At 44.1% G+C, this 23540-nt stretch overlaps 2 protein-coding genes and 1 long non-coding RNA gene across 3 annotated transcripts in view; 2 read left to right on the top strand and 1 right to left on the bottom strand.

Annotated features, from left to right (window-relative positions):
* LOC121072156 overlaps window positions 1–2517 on the top strand; it is a 145762-nt gene extending 143245 nt beyond the window's left edge. Inside the window, exon 9 of the long non-coding RNA XR_005821033.1 lies at window positions 1619–2517. This is a non-coding gene — a long non-coding RNA (uncharacterized LOC121072156). The remainder of the gene's footprint in view (window positions 1–1618) is intronic.
* Window positions 2518–4451: 1934 nt separating this feature from the next.
* CDK15 (cyclin dependent kinase 15) overlaps window positions 4452–23540 on the bottom strand; it is a 35303-nt gene continuing 16214 nt past the window's right edge. The window contains 6 exon segments of the mRNA XM_040561451.1: window positions 4452–5262; window positions 10244–10383; window positions 12949–12997; window positions 20085–20148; window positions 22388–22417; window positions 22419–22482. Of these exon segments, the coding sequence (XP_040417385.1) occupies window positions 5153–5262; window positions 10244–10383; window positions 12949–12997; window positions 20085–20148; window positions 22388–22417; window positions 22419–22482 (457 nt within the window). The 3' untranslated portion in view covers window positions 4452–5152.
* The window catches only part of ALS2 (alsin Rho guanine nucleotide exchange factor ALS2), a 58706-nt gene continuing 56727 nt past the window's right edge, over window positions 21562–23540 (top strand). The window contains exons 1-2 of the mRNA XM_040561446.1: window positions 21562–21755; window positions 22372–22498. The gene's annotated coding sequence lies outside the window, so the exon portion shown is untranslated. The remainder of the gene's footprint in view (window positions 21756–22371; window positions 22499–23540) is intronic.

Raw genomic sequence — 23540 nt, 5'->3', positions numbered from 1 at the left:
TGGGTGGCACTAAGTAGGTACACGGATTCAGATGTGTGTCTTGTTCACTCTTCCTGACTCATTACAACACTACATCCATTTTTTTGAGAGCTGTTGTGCCTGAGATTGGGCAGGCCAGGGGATGGAAAATCTGCTGAGATGAGTGCTCCTGATGTAAACAGTAGTCCATTAGTGTGGGAGAGGAGTGGTTCTAGGGCAATTTCTCTCTCTGGTCTGACACATTTAGGGCACTGGGCCTCCGATGTTGGGTTAATGAACAGGGGAAGAGTGCTGGGTTGCAGCCCATCCTTCTGCCAGGGTCTTGCTGGCTTTCCCACCCTCGAGATACAGAGGTAGCAGGTATCATTTGGCCCTTTGGCAACCGAGCATAAGAGCTTTGACCATTATGGGGTAGCAGCTATGCAAAAACAGCAAAGCCATTCTCTCTGCTGCTCCAGGGCAGAAGAAATTTACCACTGATGTTCTGATAAACACCATGAGGAAAGTGCTTCGGTTCCCATCATTAGATTCTTTGCTGTCCATGCATAACAAATCCTTTAATTTAACATATGTTGAGCATTTAGTGTACCCAAGTTGGGACCAGACATCCAACCATAACCATGGCAGGCATTAGAGATCTTGCATCTTCACTGCTCTTCGCTGACATCTCCAAGAGAGCAAAAGGCATGCAGAACCCCCCTGTGTGAACCTGGGAAGTGTTGTAACTCAGTGTAACTCAGAAGTGGGGAGCTATCTCTTACAACATAGCCTGCAATCCACCTTTGAAAAGCATCTTTTCGTAGCAGTTTTTAGAAGCTTTCGCAATGCCACAGCCAGTGCCAATGTGCATAAGAGCTATTGTTTTTCTTCAAAAGGGATTGCAACTGCCCTTCTCTTCACAAATAAACCTGTACATAGGAAGCTGACACAAAGATGTATGCCCAGGTAGAATTCTATAGGCTCTAGTTGGATCTTGCTTATTACTGCTGTGAGGTCATAGTAATTCCAGATTCATTGCAAAACAAATGAAATGTGTAAGGTCCTGATATTGAGACAAAATTCATTTTAGTATTGCGAAGTGAAATCAGGCATCCACACTAACTTTGAAAGTGCCTGGTATTTGGGAGATCTGGGTCCATACAATCTAGAGGTAGAAATGCTTTTGGAACATAGCTGGCTTTTTTATCAAGACAGAGATCATTAAGGACTCTGATAATAATGTAAGGAATAATTCTTGTGCTCTTAACTGAGCAGTGCCTGCAGCTAGCCTGTATGCCTTTTTCTCTGTAATTATGGATTTAGAAAGGGCAAAGGGGAACATGAACATCTGTGCTGCTTCCTGCCCGGATCTGCAGTGATTGGTTAGCACTCAGTGGACTGGGGTAGGGCTAGAAATGTAGCTTCCTTAGCACAAAATGCCTTCTTCCTGCTCTTTCTATGGCTGCCACACATTTCTCTGGTGTTTTGTCATAGCTCTATGACAAGTTTTGTTTCAATACCTCAATGCTCTGCATAATTCTTACTCAGAGAAGTTCCCCCGGTCATGCCAGTGACACTACTCAGATGAATAAGAAGTATTCAGGAAAGTTTGCATGCCTACACCGTAATGATTTAGCTTTGTCTTCCTTTTTCCTTCCAGATCAGCTGTGAGGTTACACTGAGGCTTCTGGCTTCTGATGTCCCAGAAGTGAGAAAAAGTATCCCAGATAACTGAGACCAAGCAGCCTAGTACATGAATGCAGTAAGTTGTTTTTCTGATTCTTCCAGTAAAAATTCTATGAGAAATTTCACAGTAACTGTAGCTGGGAAAGAGCTCCTGGTCATTTCCTCATGTATCTTGATCAGCACTCACCTCAGATTAGTTTTCCTTCTCATAGTCTGTCAGCAGCCCTGAGATCAAGGAGATTAAAACACCCTGGTAACTCATTAATGAGCTAGGGCTCTCTGCAACAGCTGGACCAGAAATGGCCTGTATTTGGCTTCATCTTAGTTCTTTGCCATCTCCCCTCTGCTCATCAACATGTGCACGTATTTGGGACCCAGTATAAGAAGACCCCTGAATTCAGCTCTGAGCAACCAGTCCGCAATGCATATGTCTAATGCTCTGCTGGTGTGGAACCAGTATGCTGGTAATCCTGTTAGTGTTGTCAGAAGCTCCCTCTAGGAAATTATAACAAATAGTCTTAAACAATTCCTTTTGTTGACAACTTTATCCAAGAAACCATCTTCCCTGGAGACTTCACTGAACTTTTGACTAATCCCCTCCTTCCCTCAGGAGCTCTTTTGTTGAAGGAGATTGTAGGCAAACCCCAGGAATGACAGGTCTCTGTAAGCCTTGGATCAGCCTCTACATTCTTTCAATTGTCAGTCCCCATCTGTCCTGTTTGTACATCGATCTGCTGGTCCAGGGATCTCTCTATTAAGTGACACATGGCTGCATTTATTCTGCCAGTCCAGTGTCCAGACTCTGCTGTTACATCTTCGTTGCCAAGTCAATCTTTCTGACATTGCTTTCTGAAAAACAAAAGGCAGGACATCTGCACGCTTTTCTTCTACTGAAAGGTGAATTTAAAAAATAAGTCATCCTGGACCATACTCTGCCCTCATTTTATATGCGCAAAGATTTTGTATCATTTCATCAATACTGAGTTATTTCAAATGTCCTTGTTATAATGGAGGGCAGAATCTGCCCGTTGCAAAGGAATTCTGTTAGAATAAAAGTACATGGCCTAAGTCCTGAATCAAAAGGACAAATAAATCCTAATGCCAAATATTCTCAGGACTAGCAACTTCAGTTACTTTGCTTTCCCTTTGCATTCTCATCCAAAGTAAGCATATTCCAATGATCCATACATTTCTTCTCAGCAGGTAGAGGGAAGGAGGTGTAACAGAGTAGAAAATAGGTCGCGTATTGGCACGGAGCGTATATCACTCTGGGATAGAGGCCTGGCACTATCTGGTCCCTTCCTGAAACCAGAAGGAGAACAAGGAAGAGACTGTGATGATGTTTTGTCTCTTACTGTGTGTCTCAGGGTCTACGGATTCATGATTGAGCCTGGTATGTTTAGTTATTTGGTTTTGTCTGTTTTTGTAACCTAACTCAGGTTGGTCAATGAAAGAAGGCTGGCCAGTTTTATTATGTTCCCAGGAAATTCCATTCTCTCATGTACCAGCGTGAGGCTGTTGTGCTTTAGATGCCTATCTACTTCTGATTAGATTTGAAAAAGCACACAGAACCCCCTGCTTTCCATTGGTAGCCTATTAAAATGACAAAAAAATTACCGTTTCATTTTAACCTTGCTTGCATGTAGGAATCCAGATGCCTTAAAAAAAAAAAGTTTAATAATCTGAAAACATTACTTATAGAATGTTTTCCTGTAATTAACTGCAGAAGAAAACTTGAGTTGACATTTGAGCTTTTTTAGTATGTTCGGTAAGCAGCCTAAAAAAGGAACACAAAGGAACACAATCACTTTGAAGCCAGGTTAATATTAAAAGACAAAAAAACACAAAAAACACTTAAGAGGATCTCCTACTTTTTTCATGGTTTCACTATTTTAAATTATGTATTTGTGAAACAGTCTCAAAATCAGGTAAAACTGGCCAGAGACAAGTTCAGTAAACACTGAAGCATGAGTGCCCTCCTCAAGTGAGTCGTCCCAGAAGCTTTAATGGAAATGACAACCATTTTTTTGGCAGGATTAGTTCCTCCCTGATCACACAGAGTGAACAGCCGCCCTGTCTGCACTTAGCCGAGCAGGTGAGCAGGGAATGAATTCAGGCTGATTCCAAAATCCAATCTGGCTGCAGTGCTGGCAATGTCACGTCCTTCTCGAAAGGACTCAAGGCTGTCCTGTCTGCCTGCTGTTGTCCATGTGATGAGGACAGATGGAAGAGAGTGAGGCTGCGAGACCGAGCAGTGAGTGCTGGGACCTGATCTTATAGCAGTAAACACAATCTACATGCATTTGAAAGCACAGAGGGGTGGCTGAGGTTTGTCCTGCTATCGCAGCTAGGTTGCAGGCAGTAAGTCAAGCAAATTTGGCCATAAGATCAGCTTCCAGGTCTGCCCTGCAAGCACAGACCCAGCCAGCGACACTGACTGGACACATGCTGCAACAAATGCACAAAGTAAATAAAGAGACAGGATATATTACAAGGCTATTTTCCTGTAACTTCTTTCAATAACAGTGATTTTAAGTGATCTTTGAGTAATAGAGGTTTTCTGTAGCAAAAAGGAGATGAAAATCGATGATGCTGGAGCATCATTTTAAAGTGTCTCATACTAAATTACAGCTCAATTAAAACCAGGGATGTTACAAACCAGAGATTTTGCCTAGCTCTGGCACTTACATAGGAAGCACATTTTATCATAAATTTGGCTGATCTAAACTGTATTTTGTGATGTTGGTCCAGTGTTATGCTGACACAGTGACACAGATGAAATCAAAGTATGACCTATGGCAGGGTAACTGAATTATATTAGAAAATGCCCAATGTCTGCTTCTAGCACCAACACTGTTTGGAGTGCTAAGGAAAAAAAGACTTCAATGAGAAACTCCAGTTTGCAGATCAATGGGTCACCGTGGCAGGGTTTTGTGAGACAGGACGAACCCAAGAAAGGTAAAGCTGTGGCTTTATTCATTGCAGTGGAAGAATGTACATATTGTCATAACATCCATTGCAACATTGCTGTTCTCCCCCCTGGGTAGAGCTCTCTGTCATTTCTGGTACTTCATTGAGCAAATTCCATTGTGTGTTAAATCAAAACAAGTAAGCTATAAAATGTGAACTCAATAGACATAGACAAAGGCAAAAAAAGCAATTTGGTCAGTTAAAACAATGTGGAAAATAAACCATATTTTGACTGGGGAGGCATCAGAGGAAAGGGCACTGTCTGAGATTCGGGAATATGACAAAACAAACCCAAACCTCCCATCACACTACTGTGCAGTGTGCACTGGAGGCCACTGGCTTGGCAATCTCTTCCCTCTGAATGTGAGAAAATTTCCCACTTTGTCCTCAGCCTGGGATGTGGTGATCCAGCTCTGGGTATTGGTTTTGCTTTCCCACCTTCAGTGCCCAGAGGAATTCATGTGCTATGGATGATGGCAGCAACTTTGGCAGTGGTAACCACATGGTTACCCAAGAAGTAGTCAGTCATTTCTGCCTTCTACCAAAACTTGCTTGAACCTTCTGAGAGATGGCCTTGTTGGTAAGGAGCAGACAGGTCACAGATTTCAGGTTGCAGTCTCACTGCTGGAACTGCGAGCACTGATTGTCCTGGGGGGGGTGGGGGGGTGGGGGGGAAAGGTTAAAGAAGCTGCAGAAAGGTCCTTTTCCTTCACTGTGCTAATACTCTTCTGTGACATTGCCCACAATATGAACTCATTCAGGATCCTATTTCTCACAGCTCCATTCCTCCTGATTTTTTTGGAAAAGGATTTCTTTAATCTAGTCTCCGTTCTCTAGAAATCTCATCTATGATTTCTTTTCTTTTTTCTTTTTCTTTTTCTTTTTCTTGGAGCAACCAGCAAAAGATTATTTGGTAGAACAGTGGTGGGAATGCAACCTGCTAATCAAAAGGATTCAAATGGATCTATGCACTGCCAAGCTCTTTCCTTCCCACCCAGCGGAGGGGGGAAAAAGAAAAAGAAAAAGAAAAAGAAAAAGAAAAAGAAAAAAAGAAAAAGAAAAAGAAAAAGAAAAAAGAGATAGAGCGAAGGCACGGAGCTTCTCTCCTTCAGCAATCTCACAAATGCAAAACCTTCCACTCCAGTGACTCCTCATTAACTTACCGAATCTGACAGTCTAATTATCGTAGCTGCTTCACGCTTAGAATAAATAAATACTAAAGTGGGTGTTTAAAGAAATTGAGCAGTGAAATTCAGTCATCTAGACAGTCAATAGAGAGAGAGTTTATTTTAAATTTTTATATTCTTATGTATTTATATCATTTTAGGAAAGATAATGAGATAGTTGTCTTTCAGGCTAATTGAGTTCCTAAGCTCATGGCTGCTTGCTGTCATAATCTCAAACTTAGCTTTAACTTTGTGCCTCAGAAATCTGATCACTGCATCCCCATTTGCTCTTTTCTGCTGATAACTGGGTGAAGGCAGAAGTGCACCTGAAGATGGGAAACGAGTACATGGGAGTTCCAGTCTGGACGTCTTTCACAGCAAAGAAGACAACTAAATCTCCTTAGATTTTTGTTTAAGAATGTTAAAAGGAAAGTGTAAGTTAAAGAAATCTCAGATATAACTTTGCAGTTAGACAAAATACAGAAAAATGTCTGCCAACCTCTGACGCAATAGCGTCTGCCTCTGTGAAGGGTATTGGCAGCGCTCCCTCCCAGAGCAGTTCATCTCCCTGAACAATAGGACCTTTATAGAGATTCTCTGGCCTGAGATCAATGGGAGTCAGAGCATTTGATCCATGTCTGTAGGACTTTGTTTCCACATGTCATGTGGGCCAAACTTTGTGCCACTTGTGCTTTTGCAAGAGCACGAGCAAAGGAAACCTTCCTTCTTGTCCTGTCTTTCTCGTCGCCCTGTGCTCCTGAACAGGGCCTGCAATCTGCAAGCACTATGGCTGCTCCAGACCGATTCCCAGCAAAGAGCTTAAGCAGGACAACATCTCTAGAGGTCCGTGCCCTTGGTGCGCTGCTTCCTGGAAACATCTGCCATGATGTTGCAATGGCTCTTTCCGAGGATCGTGGCTTCATGTCATAATACAAAACCTCAGTGTCCTCTTGGTATTTTCATAAGCAAATCTTCCACCACTGTGGAGATCGGGCCAGGAGAAGTGAGGGATGTTTTGCCTGAGTTAAGTAAAGATTGGCTTTAGCAGTTCACAGAAATGACTGCTTCTGGTTCAGGAGTGACAGCCGAGTTGCTACTCAACACCAGCTTTGGTTTATTCCCTTACAGTCACACTATAAACCAGATTCATACACCTGGTGAGAACTTCAATTTCTAGGTGTCTGTATCTGATTTTCAGTGAAGGATGTCCATTTTCTGTATGCAGAGGTGGCAAAGCACGCAAGCCAAAAAATATAAGTGAGTGTATAAACCTTTCAGCTACGTAGGGGAACACAAGGAAAGCAGCCAACCCAAACAAGGTGTCTGAAAGCCAGCTCTTCATTATACATGCCCTGTGTTAACATCTACCAGAGCTGGCTAATCCCAATGGAAATGGAATTTTTGGTAGGCGATGGCTTGCAGCCTTAACCTCCCCATTGTCTACACTTGCTTTGAATACAATTAGATGCAACAGGCACTAAAATGACAGTGTTCTGTCAGAATCAAGAGAAAATCCCTCCTCCTCCTTGTCTCTGAAGGCCTGAATAACAGGAAATTTTAGGAGAAACAGTACAGTATCACCTGACACACTGGTTTTGAATTGCTGAGGGGAGACCACCTGTACCCAAAAGGGGCAAGTCCCTCCTAGCCTGGGTTGCCCTGCAGCCTCATGGCCAAAGCTCTCCTCACAGTCTGTTTTCTTGGGAGCGCACTGGTGCTAATCCCACGTTGCACTGCGCACCTTCCCTGCCTGTGAGACTGTTCTGAAGCATTTGAGACCAAAAGAGATGGAAATAATCAGAATTTATAGCTAAGAATAATAAGCTGCAGTGGTTACTGTGTCTGACATGACAGCAGAGTGAGATCCCTTCTCAGGAGGCCCTTTGCACTTCAGGGCTGACACGGAGTTGAGAGCACAGCTTATGCTTTCTTGATTCAAGGATCTCATCTTCCAGGAGTGATTAATTGGACAGAAGACAGTCTGCTTTAGCAGGTGGCAAAGGGTTAGGCTGAAGTTTTATCAGAGCTGCTGTAGCACAAGGCTGCACTGCACAAAGATAATTGTCTCGGGATTGGCTTAGGCCAGAAAAAGGACAGCAAATGCTCTCAGGGGACAGAGAGTCGTCTTCTCTTACCACAGGGGTTACTCTTTTTTCCTAGCACTTTGCACCCAGGTGAGCATAAGCAACAGCAACCTGTTCTCCACTCCTGAAGCTGACCAGAAAGCAAAGAGCCCCCTGTTCCCCGACCCCCATTCCCAGGGCAGCAGCCAGTGTCTGGCTGTTCGCATTCCCCTCGGTAATCAGCAAGATGCTATTCAAAGGGGTTCTTATCTTTTAAAACTCTGATTTCTCCAATTATTTTTTCCCAGGAATTGACCTTTGAAAAATATCCTCTGGCTTCCAGCTTGTCATAGCAACTTATAAAAAGGACAGTTGTGGCTACAATTATTTCATAACAATAGAAAATAATTTCTTAGGGGAACCTTTTATTTTTTTCCGATGTTGTTTCCTGCTTACTCTCTCACACACCTTGGGGTCAACCCCCTCCTCCTTTCACCTTTCATCTCCAGCTCATTCTTTGCCCTTCTGCTTTAACTTTCTCCTTCAGAGGATGGGAACTAATAGCCAGCATCCTCCAGAACAAAGTAGGCACAGAATATATTTAAAACCTGCACTCTGTTATCATAGCAACCAGAATTTTAAAATGATACAGTTAAATTCCAAAATAGCGTGTTACCAACATGACACAAGAGAACAGATGTCTTACACAATTATGGCACTAGGGGTGGCTGCATGGGGAATTATTCAGAATTGCCTAATTTTTACAGGCTTAATGAGTTACTCATGAATATGGTCTTGCATGACCATCCTGCACTTGTTTCAGCCCTGTGCACTTTGATTCTGCTCCTGACACGTTGGTTGCTATGTTAACGCCATGCAGTTGCCTGTCCACAAGGTACTTCTTGCTGCAATATGGGGGATAATAAATAGGGGATGGTGTAGAAACCCAGGTGAATCTGTCCCCTCTCTGGAAATGTGTCTGAGAGATTGACACATTATGCCAATCTGTTTTCTCATTCCTTCTATTTCTTCTCACTCTCTCCCTTTCTCTCACACTGTCTCTGTACCTGTTTTTTTCCACACTCTCTCTCTCTCTTGGCACTGACACTTTCATCTTCTCCCTTGGGGATTGGAGATGTCACTGCGGGAAGTGCTTGTCCGCCTCTCCGGCAGCAGCAGAGCCCTGTGGCTTTGACAAACCTCATTTAATTGGGAGGAAGCCAGGAGGGTTTGAAAGAACTGAAACATCCACGAAACTCCTTTTATCAGGCATAATTTAAACTCTGCATGGAAAAAACCCTATATGTATAAAGAAAAGTCAACTTCCCTCCTGCTGTGAGTGCTCCCCTCCTCCCCCCCCCGGCACAGGCAGGCTCCTGCGAGATTCCATCTTTTCATTTTTCTGAAAGTGTCAAAGTAGATTTGTGCTCTGTGGCTGGGTGAACAGAAAAGGAATGCAGATGTCTCTCACTCCTGCACATGCACACACACAGCACCTTCAGAAGGATGGCAGTTTGGGAGAGATGCTAGCTGGCTGCTCCTTCACTTGGGATATGTCACAGAAGCCAGAAATTAAGTTTTCAAATAGCTTGACAACACAGTCCAAGAAGGTTTCTTCTTAATTGCCCCTATGTTAAAAAACAACAACAACAAAACACAAAAAAACACACTACAAAACAAACCAGCATAGCTGGTGCCCAGGAGGCAACAGAGCATGCTAGGGCTCTCTGGCCTGTTCCCCAACACAAGGGAGCTTCTCGTAGTGAGGAACAGAACCCAGAGCTTGAGAGACCCTGCATTTATCCTCAGCTAAGGGCAGGAGAGTCAGGTCTGTGTGTGATGTGTCTGTGTGACTGTGTGCTTAAGGCAGCTAGGGGAGAAGAAAGTAAGGCAGGTAAAATGGGGGAGAAGTGGTGTGGCAGGGTATGAGGAACAGCTGTTGCCTCTGAACATCAAAAGGGAGCGGGAGGAGCGGTCCAAGGGGATTGGGGCTAGCACATCGTGCTGAGCAGCTGGGAATTCAGGCCATCAGGAGGGACTGGCATGTGAGTTACACTGAATACACAGCGTGAGCCAGCCCGAGGAAGAAGCTCAGGGCCCCTGGGGTTACAGAATGGGGGAGAAAGGATCTATCAAAGCACGTACACCTCAGCTTTGAGAGTGCACCATGGTGGCGTCCCATCCAGGTCCCCTTCTATTATTAACTCTGTGTTCGAGTGGAAGAAAATGGAAAAACAAGCTGTGGAATTTGCACTGGGATGTAAATTTTGTAGCATACAGGAATGGGGAAGGAGGGCAGGCAGAAACAAAGTGTCTGGGTCCAAAGTACTGAAGAGACTTGTAATAAATGGCATGTGAAGTAGGTCATTCTTGGTGAGGTGAAATCAAGAGTTAACTTACCAGAAGGCACCTGATAGAGCTGTGGAGGCAGAGGGCTGAAGAAGCCATGAAGAAGGGCATTTTGTGCAGAGATCTGCCACAGAGGGAAGGCTGTGAGCATTCCGGAGGCCAGATCTTCTGCTGCTGGCACCCTGCTCAGCCTAGGAAAATGGGAGGAAAAAGTGCAGGAGATGAGCACAGGCCAGAAAGCTAGAATCAGACTGGAGTCAGACCTTCTCAGAGCTTACGGCAGAGATAGCGGAGGGACTCAGGGCATCCGGGTCCTACCCCAGACATATGGCTCCCATGACATTTGCCTTTTCATGGGAGCTTGATTATGCTGGAGTATATATGGACAATCTCGGCTCAGATTCATCTTTTCAGGAGAATTTTGAAAATAAATTGTTATTTTTTAAAAAGAAGGTTGTGAGTAAAAGGGCAAATGCTGCCAGGACGACTACATTTTACATGGCATAACTGGAATGTCAGAGGCTGGCGTTAACAATTTACAATGAGAAGTGCAAGTGCACAAAACTACCTGACTGACCCACTGAGCAGACTGGAGGTGAAAACTAAAAAAATAAAGAAATACCCTTTCCTACCCTAGTATCAGTCATGCAGCTGGTTGTAAAATGTGTTGGGGATTCAGGGGGAGGAATCTGGTTTTCGGGATGAGACTTTAAAACAGATGCAACACACACATGCTCTGTGCCCAGCAAATACCAATGCCAAGTGGCTGCTTCCTAGAGAAGCACACAGCTGGGGACAAGGAAGTGGAGGAGAGAAAACAAACCAACAAGCAAACAAATAAAAATGGTCATTTAGTTTTACAGCTTTTACTTTGTTTGTTTGTTCTGATCAGGTTTCAGTATCAGGATGCCCATCGGATCACAGCCTGTTGTGCTTCCTCCCTCTGCCCCCCCCCCCGTTGCTTCCCTCCATGTGACACCAGGGCCGGGATCCCCCCACCCCACGCTCCGCCTCCCTGCACAGGACATTTGATGTGCTGGCAGTTCTGTTTTGAGGGTATAAAATGTAAAAAAAAAAAAGAAAGAGAGAGGGTCTAAGAAGCATTTAAGCATTTATAAAAGGTATCTGGCCTCACAGTGGTAGGTAACTGCTGAATTCTCGCCTCCAGCAAAACAGTTTGAGCTCCTGCTGTTTGGGGAGCAGGGACAGGACAGGGAGCTGAAGCGTTCAGCCTGAGGCTGCTCACCAGAGCTGCACCACGGGCTGCCCTGGCTGTGGCAGGGTCTTACCCGAGCCCCTCTGCCCCTCGGGCCCTGCTGCTGCAGGCTGCCACACCGGGCAGCGAGATGGTTCGCTGCCTCCCACTGCTGCTCAGGCTTCCTGGTGACAGCTGAGCTCTGCACAGAGCTCCCCTTTGATTCCTAATTGGCCGTGGAGACTAATGGCTGAGCAGCTTGCATGAAGCAGCTCTTTCCTTCTTGAGAGCCAAGCATGCTAACGTGGCCGTTGGGCCATACCGCCATAAGGACGCTGTAGCAGGCCTGGGGCAGGCCCTCGTGCAGCCCAGAGCTCGTCAGCATGCAGAGGTAATAGAGCCTGCCAAGGGCTTATGGCCAAAAAGCAGAAGTGCAATAGAGCAGAGTTTCAAGGAAAATAGTTATGTCTTTGTTCAGACTGGGGGAGGGCCTGTTCTGTTCTAGGACCTGTCTTATCAGGGTTTGAGACATGTGGAGCTTTGTGTCTTTCTGAAGATGCATGTGACAATGGCTGGCATTTTGGCAACCTGTGCTTTGCTGAAAACTTCAGCATGTTTGTTCAGCAATTCAGAACAGAGTCTGGGAAACCCAGCTCTGAAGGGCAGCCTAGAGCAGCACTGAATCCAAAGCGATGAGCTGAACAGATAATAAACAGCACTGCTGAAAAATGTGGCTACATCCACAAAAGATAGTTGATTCTTGACCTGTGCGTGAACACAATCCTGAGGACAGATCATGTCTATCCTTTTCCTATGCATCTATAAAGCCTGTTGTGTGCCAGTGCCCCCTCAAAATCAGTTTGAGGGGATGCTATTTTAATAACTCTCTGAGCTACGTCAGGGCACTTTGCCTCATTATAAATTTCTTTCACTGATCTATATAGGCATATATGCATGTATGTGTGTGTACATCTGTGCTTGAAAAATGCTCTCTTCCCTGCACACTCTCGGGAATGTTTGGTGGTGTTGGTGCTTGCTTGAGCTGAGGTGTGTAACCATGGCCCTTGCCTTGTTGCTTTTGGCTTCTGAAGAATGTTAATTTTCCTCACTTAACTAATCAGGGGATTGTTTCATTGTCTCAAGTAAATGTTGTCCTGGTATGTCTTCCTTACCACTAATGAGTGCTGTTCCTACAGCATGTTTCTAGAAAATAAAAATGGGACAGCACAAAGTCTATCTTTGATCTGGGCAAGACGGCCTGGGAAAGTAGGACCTTCTGAATCTTAGCTGTGTCCCTCAAAAAACTGCACGTAATGTCCTTGAATTGCTGCTTATCTGAGAACAATCACTTATCCTCGGAGAGTAATAAACCCACTGTGTGCCTACCTCTACTGAGATCTCTTGGAATCAGTTGCTTAGCTGACATTAGATCTGCTTGTTACTACAGAGCCACCTCACTCTTTCTCAGCTTGCCAAAAGAACTCATTTCAAGTTAAATGATTGCATAAAGAAACAAATAAACCCAGAGGCCATTTTGACACTGCCGTTACAGGTAGCTTACCTGTCACAGATCACTCGGAGTCTCTGAGGTCTCCTGGAAGCAACCAGCTCTAGAAAGTGTAATATACAATCACAGGATGAAACAAAAATCAAGCCAAAAATCATTCTTTGAGCCCTTACAAAAACACGTGCTTGGAATTTCAAAGGGCCCTATAGAATCTGTCATCTTAGTATTTATAAATGTACATTATTCCTATAGGACTTGAGTACTAGCATTGATGTTAATAAGGCTGTTCCAGTTCTGTAACCCTTTCCTTTCACACATTGTGAATGCAGGCCTTGGGCCTCCATCTGTTTCAGTGAGTCTTTGCTTCGACTTCAATAAATTCAGTGCAAGTCCCCACGTCCTTTGCACTGAGGAAGCAGAAAGAGGTTTGCAGGCCTGCATCTGCAGCAATTGTTTACCAAAGAGCTGCTGAGGTTCTTGTATTCCCATGTGGGCATGTGCGGCTTTTCTGCATGGATCTGCTGGAAAGACTGGGGATGAAGCAAAGGCACTTGGATCCCACTGTTTTTGCACACTGTTCTTGCTGTCAGTCCCTCACTAAGTTTGTCATTTATCATGTTAACCATTTTCATGCATGCTTTGTACTTACTGATTCAAGCATCTCTAGCAGAAGACTGGAACACTGTAGAGTTGGCACTTTTGGGAAGGCTGTGTTGTTGTTGTCCGGTTTTCAAGGACACGTTTTTAAACGTTGAATAAGTGGAAGAATACATTCTTCAAATGTTTTCTTACAACCCAGGGATTTTCACAAGCTTAGATATGAACAAATGACTTACACTTGGAAGATTACCCTTACAGCTGATTAACAAAGGCATTTTCTTGCATCAGAAAGGCCATAATTTATGCCCAGCCACATTTTCCTGAGCACCATTTCTGACAGCAGAGATGAAAGGTGCTCTAGCCATGGAAATGAGAGCAGGAAGGGTGGTGCAGCCCTCTCTTCCAGCTAGAGCCTGGAAAAGCATTCCCCACAGCAGCGAGACCACCCGGAGGCAAGCACCACTACTCTCTTGCCAGTAGACTGGCGTATAACAGCCTCCAAGTTTGGCTGGGGCTTATCCTGCACAGTCCTAGAGCATCTCCCCCTGCTTTCTGTCAGGAGCACGGCAAGCTGCTCCGCTCAGCCACACCATTCAAGGACAGAAGCGTCCAAACACAGACGAAGCCAGAGTCCCCTCGGTCTTCAGCCTGCGTGGCCATTTCCAGGGCAGCAGGCCCTGGGGCTGGGTCAGTCAGTGTCTGACTTCAGGCACAGACAATTTGAAAACGTGCAAATGACTGAACTTTCAGCACTTAACCTTTCCAGCAGCAATCTTTCACCATTAAGCCAAGCAAGCAGGTTGTTAAACCTGTCTATCACAGTGTAAGTAACAGGTCACAACTGAAGTGCTCTCCTACACCCAAATACTAAGGTAATTGCTGAAGCAGTAAATGGCAGTATAATCTGGGATGGGATTCAGGACTGCTTAGATGCCAGAGCTCTGGAATTACCACCAATATATAGAAGTTATATATCTTTAGTAGCCCCTTCCCTAGTCAATCACCGAGATTAACTCTGGCAGGATGTTCCTCTTGGATCACTGTTAACTTATTCTCTGGATCCTCCTTCTTTCACTTTGCCCCCTCAGCTGTAATAAAAGTGTAGAAATAAATTGTCCATATTGAGTAGAAATGTAAAGTTTCCAGGAAAATAGAAGAAAAATGAGTTTAAATGGGTTTGGAAAGGCATAAGATTTTTTTGCATGAGTTAGAAGGTTTAACCTCTTCACAGGGCTGGCCAAAAACTTTCAGATGCTGCAACTTTCAGCCAGAAAGTTCTGCTTCAGTGAGATGGAAACATTCCATAGCAATATATCAATTTCCTTTAATATTTAATTAAAACATCAAAATTACTTAAATATTGTACTTTACTGAAACCTTTTAAAATGAATATTCTTTAATAAGTTTAACATAAAAGTTAAAAAACGCAAGTTTAGTTGCTAATGGCAGGGCAAAGGGTTGCAGTGATATGTAACTGAAACATCATTTTGTTTTTATTAAGTAAATTTCCAGGATTAACATTCCAAAGAGGAAACAAGATTTTCTTTACATTACAGGTAGAAATATCTGCTTGCTTACTGGGAATTGGGAAAATGCCTGAATTATAATCTTTGCTGTATCTTGACCAAGATTCTTTACTTTGATTTAACATTTATATAACACAGAGATTGTCTACAAGGGGTAGTGTAAGAGTCAGTGAGCCAACTACTGCTTTCCCTGTCCAAACAAATATCTCAGTACAGAATTCTGCTTGAGTGAGGACCGACAAACTTGCCACTTCGAGTATACAAAGCTTTGATTATAAATGGAAGATATGGGTAAGAAAACATTGTGTTTCTACTCAAGGATTTAATGCAGTTAACTAATCCACTTTAAATCAGTTCAGATTAATCTCTTGACTGACTCCATATAGACAAACCTGTAGAGGATTCTGAGGCCCCATTCTGTTGAGCTGGGTAGGAACAGGGCAGTAAATATCTTCCCTACTGTAAAGATTAAGACCAATCTAAAACCGTAAAACAATGCAAACAGCTACTCCTTAAAGGTGAGAGAGATCAGACAAAAAAGTGGATGAACTACTGATTTAATCATTTTACAGTGATGATGTACACACATAAAATGATAGGATTGTGTAGGGCTGATTGTTTTTTTAACAGTATGAGTAGATCAGAAAGGTGGTGCTTGGGTTTGTTATTTTCTATCAGTATGCAATGCAGTGTGTGCTAATGAGGAAATACCTTCCTATATGCAAACCCAGGTGGAAGTGGCTAATGAACTGATAATGAGGCAAGCAAGCCAGGAGACAAAAGTTAAACTTTCCTAATTGATGAAGAGAGAGAAAGAGGATGCCTTGTGCTGCTGGATGAAGGTGCTGAGGTTGCAGGCTCACAGAGAAAATTTCTCTCATTAGTGAAATCTCTGTGGCTGCAGGACAGAATCAGAGCTCTGCCTGTGTGGCAGACTGTAAACTGCAGCCCTGTGCCCAGTGCCAGGCACATAGGGAGTTTCCCTGCAGCCTGGCCAGCATATACTGTGCATTAGTTACAGTGCTGCTTTTCCCTTTGGGATCAAAGCCATATACAGTTTATTATGACAATAAAAATTTCATCGTTTTAGAATTCAGTTTCCAACCATCCCATTTAATAAACGAAGCATCAGCATAAAAACTGAGATTAAAAACAAACAAAAAAAAAGATTCAGAGTTCAGACTTCATCTGCATTCTCAAAAATGTTATTTGAAGTTTGTGTTTCAGTGCCTGCTGCTTGTTGCCTCCATCTGCTGGTGGCAGTTTGGAAAAGCAACAGATACTAAAATGTGCTCAGGAAAAGTTGACCTCGGAAAGCTTCTAATCTCATTCAGCACAGCAAAGCCTACCGACATTTGAAAAATGATAGCAAAGCCTGCAGACATTTGAGAAACGAGGCTTAATTTAAAAACGGTTTCTGCATCTGAAGAAGTGCAGTAAAAAACTTGTGCCGGTGAAGTGAAATGATACTACCTGGCACAGGAAACTTCATTAGTCAGCCTGTGCGATAAATCAAGGCTCACTCACAGCAAGTTATAGCTCACTCATAGCAAGCTCATCGTGTTACAAACAAATAAGCACTGTTCCCTCCTCTTTGCAATCCAAATGTCGGGAAAAGGAGACATTAAACGATGCATTGGGTGCTCCAGTATTCCCAGTTTGGCAGAAGCACTAGCTTAATGTCATGGGCTGTGATTCCTAATCCTTTCCTGCCCTTGACCCCTGCTGTCTAGATTCAAACTTGTAACCATTAATGGGGCTGGATCAAAACAGTGGCCTTCTGGTGTCACCAGTGGTGTTTAGAGGGGATTTAAACTCCCTGCTTTTCAGCGCAGTGAAATGAACACAGCAGTAGCTTAATGCAAGGATTTGAGCTCACACAGCATGAGAGCTTTCAAAAATAGTGTTAACAGAGCTACAACTGCCTCTTTCAGGGGAAGCAAAATGAGGGGATCAGAACAAATGAACAAACACAGGGCAAAGCCTTGTCGCTACGGGCAGGGCTCCTAAGCGTGGGGAGCTGGGGAGAGGGCCAGCGAGTGCACCGAGACGTGGGGCAGGAGCTCTCCCAGCCCTTTGCCTTCTGCAGGAGCCAGTCCTGAAGCCAAGGTGGGGGGAACGCTGTGCTTTCAGGCTCCATGGCTGTGTATAACTCACTACCCCAAATCTCCCTCTTGGAGAGCGAGTGGGAGATCACAGGCTGCAGGGTTGGCCAAGGAAGAGTTGCTCACCCATCTTCCCTGTTGACCTGGGTTCAGGCACGGGCTGAGATTTTGGCAAACTGTAGGCAATGGGCATGAGGCCCATTTCTGAACTTCTTTGTGCAAGAAGGCACAGGGGCGTAGGGTGGACAAGTGTTGCCTTGCACAGTTCTTCCCTTGCCAGTTGCCCATAGAGGGGGCAGGGGAGCTGCCCTTCCTACAGCTGTGCCTGGCTCACAGATCCCACGCTGTATCTCCTCCTCTGCAGGGTTTGCAGCAGGATGTGCTTCAGCCCACAGTAGTGACAGGAAAACATCTAAAGGTTTCCAGTTTTCATTTGAATGATTCCTACTAACCCACCTGGCCCAGGAACCCTTCCAGTAACAACCTCAGTCTGGGGCTGAGCCTACACTGCTGAATCCAGTGGGAGTTTTGCCATCAACTTCAATGAGAATAGGATCACACCTCAGAGCTTTGTTTTGCGCGTGTTCGTGCTTTGCCTCAGGCAGGAACCTGTTTGTTTGTTTGCTGCCTGTGCTCGCTGTGAACATCAGTAGGACTAGCTAAAAGCATTCAAGCCATCAGATTTGGGGAAGCCTCCAAAGTTTGTTTGCTTATCTGAACTGTCCCAGGCACTCAGATTTGCACAACTGGGCCGGAAAGAACCTCAAGAGTGAAGGCTTTCTCAGGCAGGCTCCGGAGTTTCACCTGGTGAGCGTGTCCTGGGGGGACAGTGGGCACCTGTGCTTCAGGGAAGCAGGGGAAGCACTCTGAGCATGTGAATGGCAAATAGCTTTAAACAAAGAGACTCATTTGCCTTCTTACTGGCAGCCCTATCAAAAACTAACTTGATTGAGTTCTTGACTAGGGCAAACAGTCTAACTGTATGGGAATAGCCTTATCCTAGCCAGAATGGTTTTTATATCCCAGGTTTGAGCCAAGTGCTTGGTTCCACTGCATGACTGGAGCAGCTCGGAGCCCCTTCGGTAGGCTCTGAGGAGGGGAAAGGGATGCTGGCTCTCCAGCTGGCACAGGTATTGCCCCAAACACTGGCTCAGTATCCATCTTCCATGTTATTGGTAGCACGGAGGGATGCTTTCCCAGGAGGGTGTCCTCTAACTCCTGCATTTCTCTCTGAGCCAGCCACAAAAGGCACCAGCATCACAGGATCACAGCACAGGTCAGTTCTGCCCCACTGCAGTCCATTAGGGAATCTTTCCATCCACTCTGATAACAATTATGATTTGAAAACTGCTAATAATGACTTTATGTGTCTTCTCGGGATCTATTTCCATGCTGCCTAGGTGCCTGTCTTCTCCTCCCAGCCCTGCCACTGGCACCCTCCCCAGTAGCAGATAGCACTGCTACTCAGACAAAACAGTGCAAAGCTCCGGGCAGTTCGGGACATTCAGCTATTCTGTGTTGTCTGTACTAGTTTCTCCATTAGTTTACGGTTTAATGCTTGCATTTTTCAATTGTACCTGTATATAGTATCAGGATACCTAATTGGCTTCACTAGAGTTTTTGGCCTTGTATGCACAGATGACTGACGTCAAAAGCTTCTTTGTGACCAATTTGTCCCACACATAAGCATTTCTTTCGTCCCAGACTACCTTTCACAACTTGTAGAGTACTCAACCAAGCCTTCAACAAGTTAGAGAAGAAAGTGCTTCCTCCAGCTGTCTGCTCTGTGCTTGCTCCCTGTCTAAATTAAACTTGCTGAGGACAGCGACACATTCCCATTTCACGCTGGTTTGATTAATGTGTCTCAGCTAATTGTGTGAAGGATTCCAGCCCTTTCGACTGTGAGACCAGGTTATTGTTCAGCCAATCGCGGCTACCATGTGAAAATGGGGGCTGTTTAGTGTTCATGCACCAGAATCAAAGGAGGGGCATCTTGGACTGGGTCACAGAGCAACACCCACTTCTTTGAAAAGATGTTACTATGCTCTACTAAACCTGTAAACCTCTTGCTCAAAGCACGTCTTCTCCCTCCTCCTCTCCCCCCGTTCTCTTTTTTCCTTTCCAGAGAGACAGACTCCCCCCACCACTCTGTTAGGGTACAAGCAAGAGAGAATGGCTAGACTGCAGATGGGTGGATTTCACATTCTAGGGTTTTTAATATTTCACTTTTATATTTCTCTTAGAGAATGATCCTGCTGAGAGGCTGAGAATCGGTGCTCATCATTTCCCTCTCACTGACACTTGAATATATTTTCCCAAGAGAAAACATTAAACAAAAAGAGAGAGAAAGAGAAGAAGGGAAAGAGAGAGAGGGAGAGGGAGAGTGACTGAGCTAGCTTTTCAAAGCATACTTCTCAACCTGCCCACATCAAAATAAGAGACAACTGGTCCTTTGAAGTCCAGGACACAGACTTCTCTACCAGCCCATGTGGAAATAAAAGAAGCCAGCTTTATAAATCACACAGATTTCTCACCTTGCCCACATCAAAATCGGGGACAGCGACCTTTAAAACTGAGGCTTAAAGGCCCCCAAACCAATCTCCATAAAATAAGGAGAGTTCAGATAAACTATGTCCCCTGGTACCTGACAGCTTTTCTAGTGTAGAACAGGAGACGTTGGTCCTTCGCACTGAGGAGTGGAGACTAACTACATTGTTAGCACTTGGGACAATGAAATCTTCCATCAGCCTAACGTATCTCAGTGAGGCAGCTTTGCCACACGTGTACTTTTGCTTGTATCTTAGGCCATTGGTCCTAAAGCAACACTATTGTTAAGTAGTTTAAGGGATTTAGTAGCTCTGAAACACTGCTTTTTCATAATAAGAATTAGTGATCCCTAAATTATTAAGTGGTTAGTGGCTCAGAGAAAAAGCTGGTGTTCTTGTGAGGTAAATCCTACCAGGCTTGTAGCTGGGGAGCTTGGAAAGTCCTGGCCAGGTGTCCTCAGTTGGGACCCCCAATACCTGTGCAAAACAAGAAGGAGAGTGAGATGAGCGATGGCCTGTCTGCCAGTACGCTGCATCGGTGTGGAGGTGGAGGAATTGGTCTCAACAGGGAGACGGTGGCCTTTCCTGTGAACCAGCACAGATTCCCACTACCCTAGCTGGTACTAGATCTATCTCTGCACATAAATGACATCGATATTTTAGCACTTGATGTTACAACAGAAAGGGTCCTGTTGAGATGTAATGTTGTTGCTGCTGAGAACATCATTGGAGGTGTGTGCAGCTTCACTGCCAGGTGTCACTCACACGTGTTCATCAGCCAGGGGTCACATTGTGCAATCCCTTTCACCACTGGAAGTGTCTTCCTGTGCCAGCACTGCACTGGGGACTTACTCTGCCCACTTGCACTGGCACCAGCCAATATTTTTTGGCAACCCAGGCTGTGAGCTGTGATAGAAACTCCTCTAAGTGACGGATAACACGGGCAGGAATGAGCAGTCAGGGACAGAGGGGAGGATGGAGACCACTTAAGGTGGTGGTTGCTTCTAGGAGAAATGTTGGTGAAATCACAGTTAGACAGTCTTGATAATTCAGCAGGATGAACATACTTCACAGCAGGGGGATTTTCCAGCTAGATGTCTATATGGTGTTTGAACCAACAGTCCTGCATGGGGATAAGCACGCCGGATGACATAAAGTCATGCACATAATTGCAAATGGTCTCTAAATCAGTGCATGGTGCCTCTATTATTAGTACATGAAAGGAGCTGACTATCAGAAAACAGTAGGAATCCCCATTCTGAACCTCACGCTCGGCAAAATATCTCAAGCTAGACATTGAAAGCCTCTAAGGAGCTTTGAAATTTTGGCCTAACACAGAGCCTCATTCCAGGCTGTATAATAACATAAAACCTTCTGTGAAAGGCACTAATTATTTCATGGCTCTTAAAGCTTCCTCATGATTTTTAAATAAGTTTTAACCTTCTATAGCACAAATCCTATTAATCATGGTATCAGTTATAATGCCAGAGAAATAACGATAGGGCTATAACCCTATAACAGGAAAACCACAGGAAATGTATCTAGAGATTTCAGTCATATGTGGAAGGATAGCCTTCATTCACACTCTGCAAAGCTGGGCCCTGCCCCGGTTTTGAACTGTGTTAATTGGCCAAGTATGGATGTTTTTTTTCTCAATAATTCTTTTTTTTCCCCCACTTTCTATGAAAGAGTAATTCAGCATTTATATAAAAGGGCTGAACTTGAGTCTAATAACTGGGCTTGCTTATCTGTATTTTTAACACATTCTAGGTAAAAGCGGAGAGGAAAACCCAACCTGGCAGGAGTGTTTCTGAGTAAAGGGATTAAGAAGGAAAAACTTGATTTGCACAGACTTGAGGCTGTAAAGTCCTCTCACCACTTCCCAGGTTCCAGTTTTCTGTACTTTGTCCTTTGAAAACCCATCTTTGGGAAACAGCTTATGCAGAAGAGTAAATCCCTGGGAGATGTGAAAGGGCAGATACCTGCAGCAACATCCAGTGGGAACCTCTGGGTTGACCTTTCTGAAGAATCAGTAACAGAGTCAGCGGTGAGCAGTCATGAACATACAGGATCCACCAGTGCCGGTAACTGCCTCAATTTTACCAAGCAGCACGGAGTGCGTAGCTCTATGTTTCTGTTTCCCCAGCAGAAAAAAAAGCTTAAGAGGATCCTGAATATCTCTGCTCTTTTTCACTGCTGCCTTTATAAAGTAATTTATCACACTTCCCATTATGCCAAAGCATTCTCTAAGGCTGCACCATAAACTGTATGAGACAAAATGTTCCAAGTTAATATAACAAAAGACCTGCAAAAAACCTCAGGACCCTGCCATTTTCAAGACAGTTTGTGAGCAGTATTAGAGCTCCTTTGTGAGATTATGGTGTGCTGTATCCTACAATAAGTAAAAGATTTAACAAGAAGGAACAGAATTTGCAGTACCTGCACACCTTTTATGCCTGCTTCAATTTGATGTCACTTTAATTGGCTTTAAATTTTTGATGAGATGACAAACATCAAAGGAAAGTCATTTGATTTACTCCTGTGTCTGTAAGAAAGTTGCCAAATATAAAATGGGTTACAAAGTCTGCTATGAACTTGGCAGATTGGACCAAATTATTCCGCTACTCACAGGACCTATGCTCAGGACTTCAAAATTAAGTAGGGAGCTGGAGCAATAGATTCTTTTCTCTCCCATTTCAGGATATATTGTACTCACCTCCCAGATCTTCTCCAGCTGTTCAGGAGTTACCAGAAGTTCCTGCAAATACTGGCTGACCCTGGATCATTTCAACAAAAATACAGCCTGCACTCCTGCAAGAAACCCAAGGTATTAACTCATGCACATACATCATATATACAATATGAATCTGGGGTGGGCAGGGGAGAGGTAACAATTGTTGGAATGGAAGTATAGAAATCCTGATCTGTAAATTCATAAATCCTGATCTAAGTTGTAAATCCTATATGTTTGGCAGCTCATGTTTGAAAAGTATGAGCCTGATGTGTAGGTATAGCCCACAATCTTTTCATCTAGTGTGTGTGTGTGTAGGAAGCAAGGCAGGATGTGGAGTGTCTGAATACATGTAAATAAATAGAGGTTCCATCGAAGGCCAGTTCATCCAAGTCCTACACACTGAAACACTTGACCTAAAAACCCAGCAAGTAAAATAGGATGGGAGCAGACTGGAGATTCATCACATTCACATCCCTCCAGGATAAATATTTTAGAATAGCAGAGAGCAGTCAAAGTTCCATATGAGTTCTGGTCCCATCTGCTTTTTCTCATCAGCACTGCCCACTAAAAAGAACAACACCCTTCACCAGCAAACAAGACAGGTGGTATCCTTGGAAGAGAAACCCGCTAAGTGGTGTCTTTTTTCCAGCAGCAGTTTGTTTCAGGTCTCTTTCAGCCTATCCTGTTACAAACCCACCTAAAACCAGATAGTCAGGGCAGAAGCCTGTGGAATAGTAGGCTGTTTTCTGTGAGAAAAATATGCAAAATTGGAGTGATAACAATAGGAAAAATGAATAGGAAACTACAAGACATTATATGGGCTTGAAGAATAGACTTAGAAAGAGCACAGAGGCACTAACCGCTAGAATGATTTCCCTTCAGAAGCAATCAGCTCTTCACTGGAAAATAGAAGGCAAGAATTCATAGCATAAAGAATTCAGTGGCAAAAGCTAGTCAAAGTAATCCCATTTTTATGCCATCTCCTGATCTGCATTTGTGCCAGAACAACAACAACAACAACAAAAAAGACATGCAAAAAATGCTTAATTTTACTAAGGTGGATTAGTCCTGCTGGAAATAATGATGAGATAGTTGTGGACAGGGTAGACATACCTATTTGCAACTATTTCCATCT

This window comes from Cygnus olor, chromosome 6, assembly GCF_009769625.2.
Source record: "Cygnus olor isolate bCygOlo1 chromosome 6, bCygOlo1.pri.v2, whole genome shotgun sequence".
NCBI lineage: Eukaryota > Metazoa > Chordata > Aves > Anseriformes > Anatidae > Cygnus > Cygnus olor.
The sequence above is the reverse complement of the archived record's forward strand: the minus strand, read 5'-3'. Positions and strand labels throughout refer to the sequence as shown.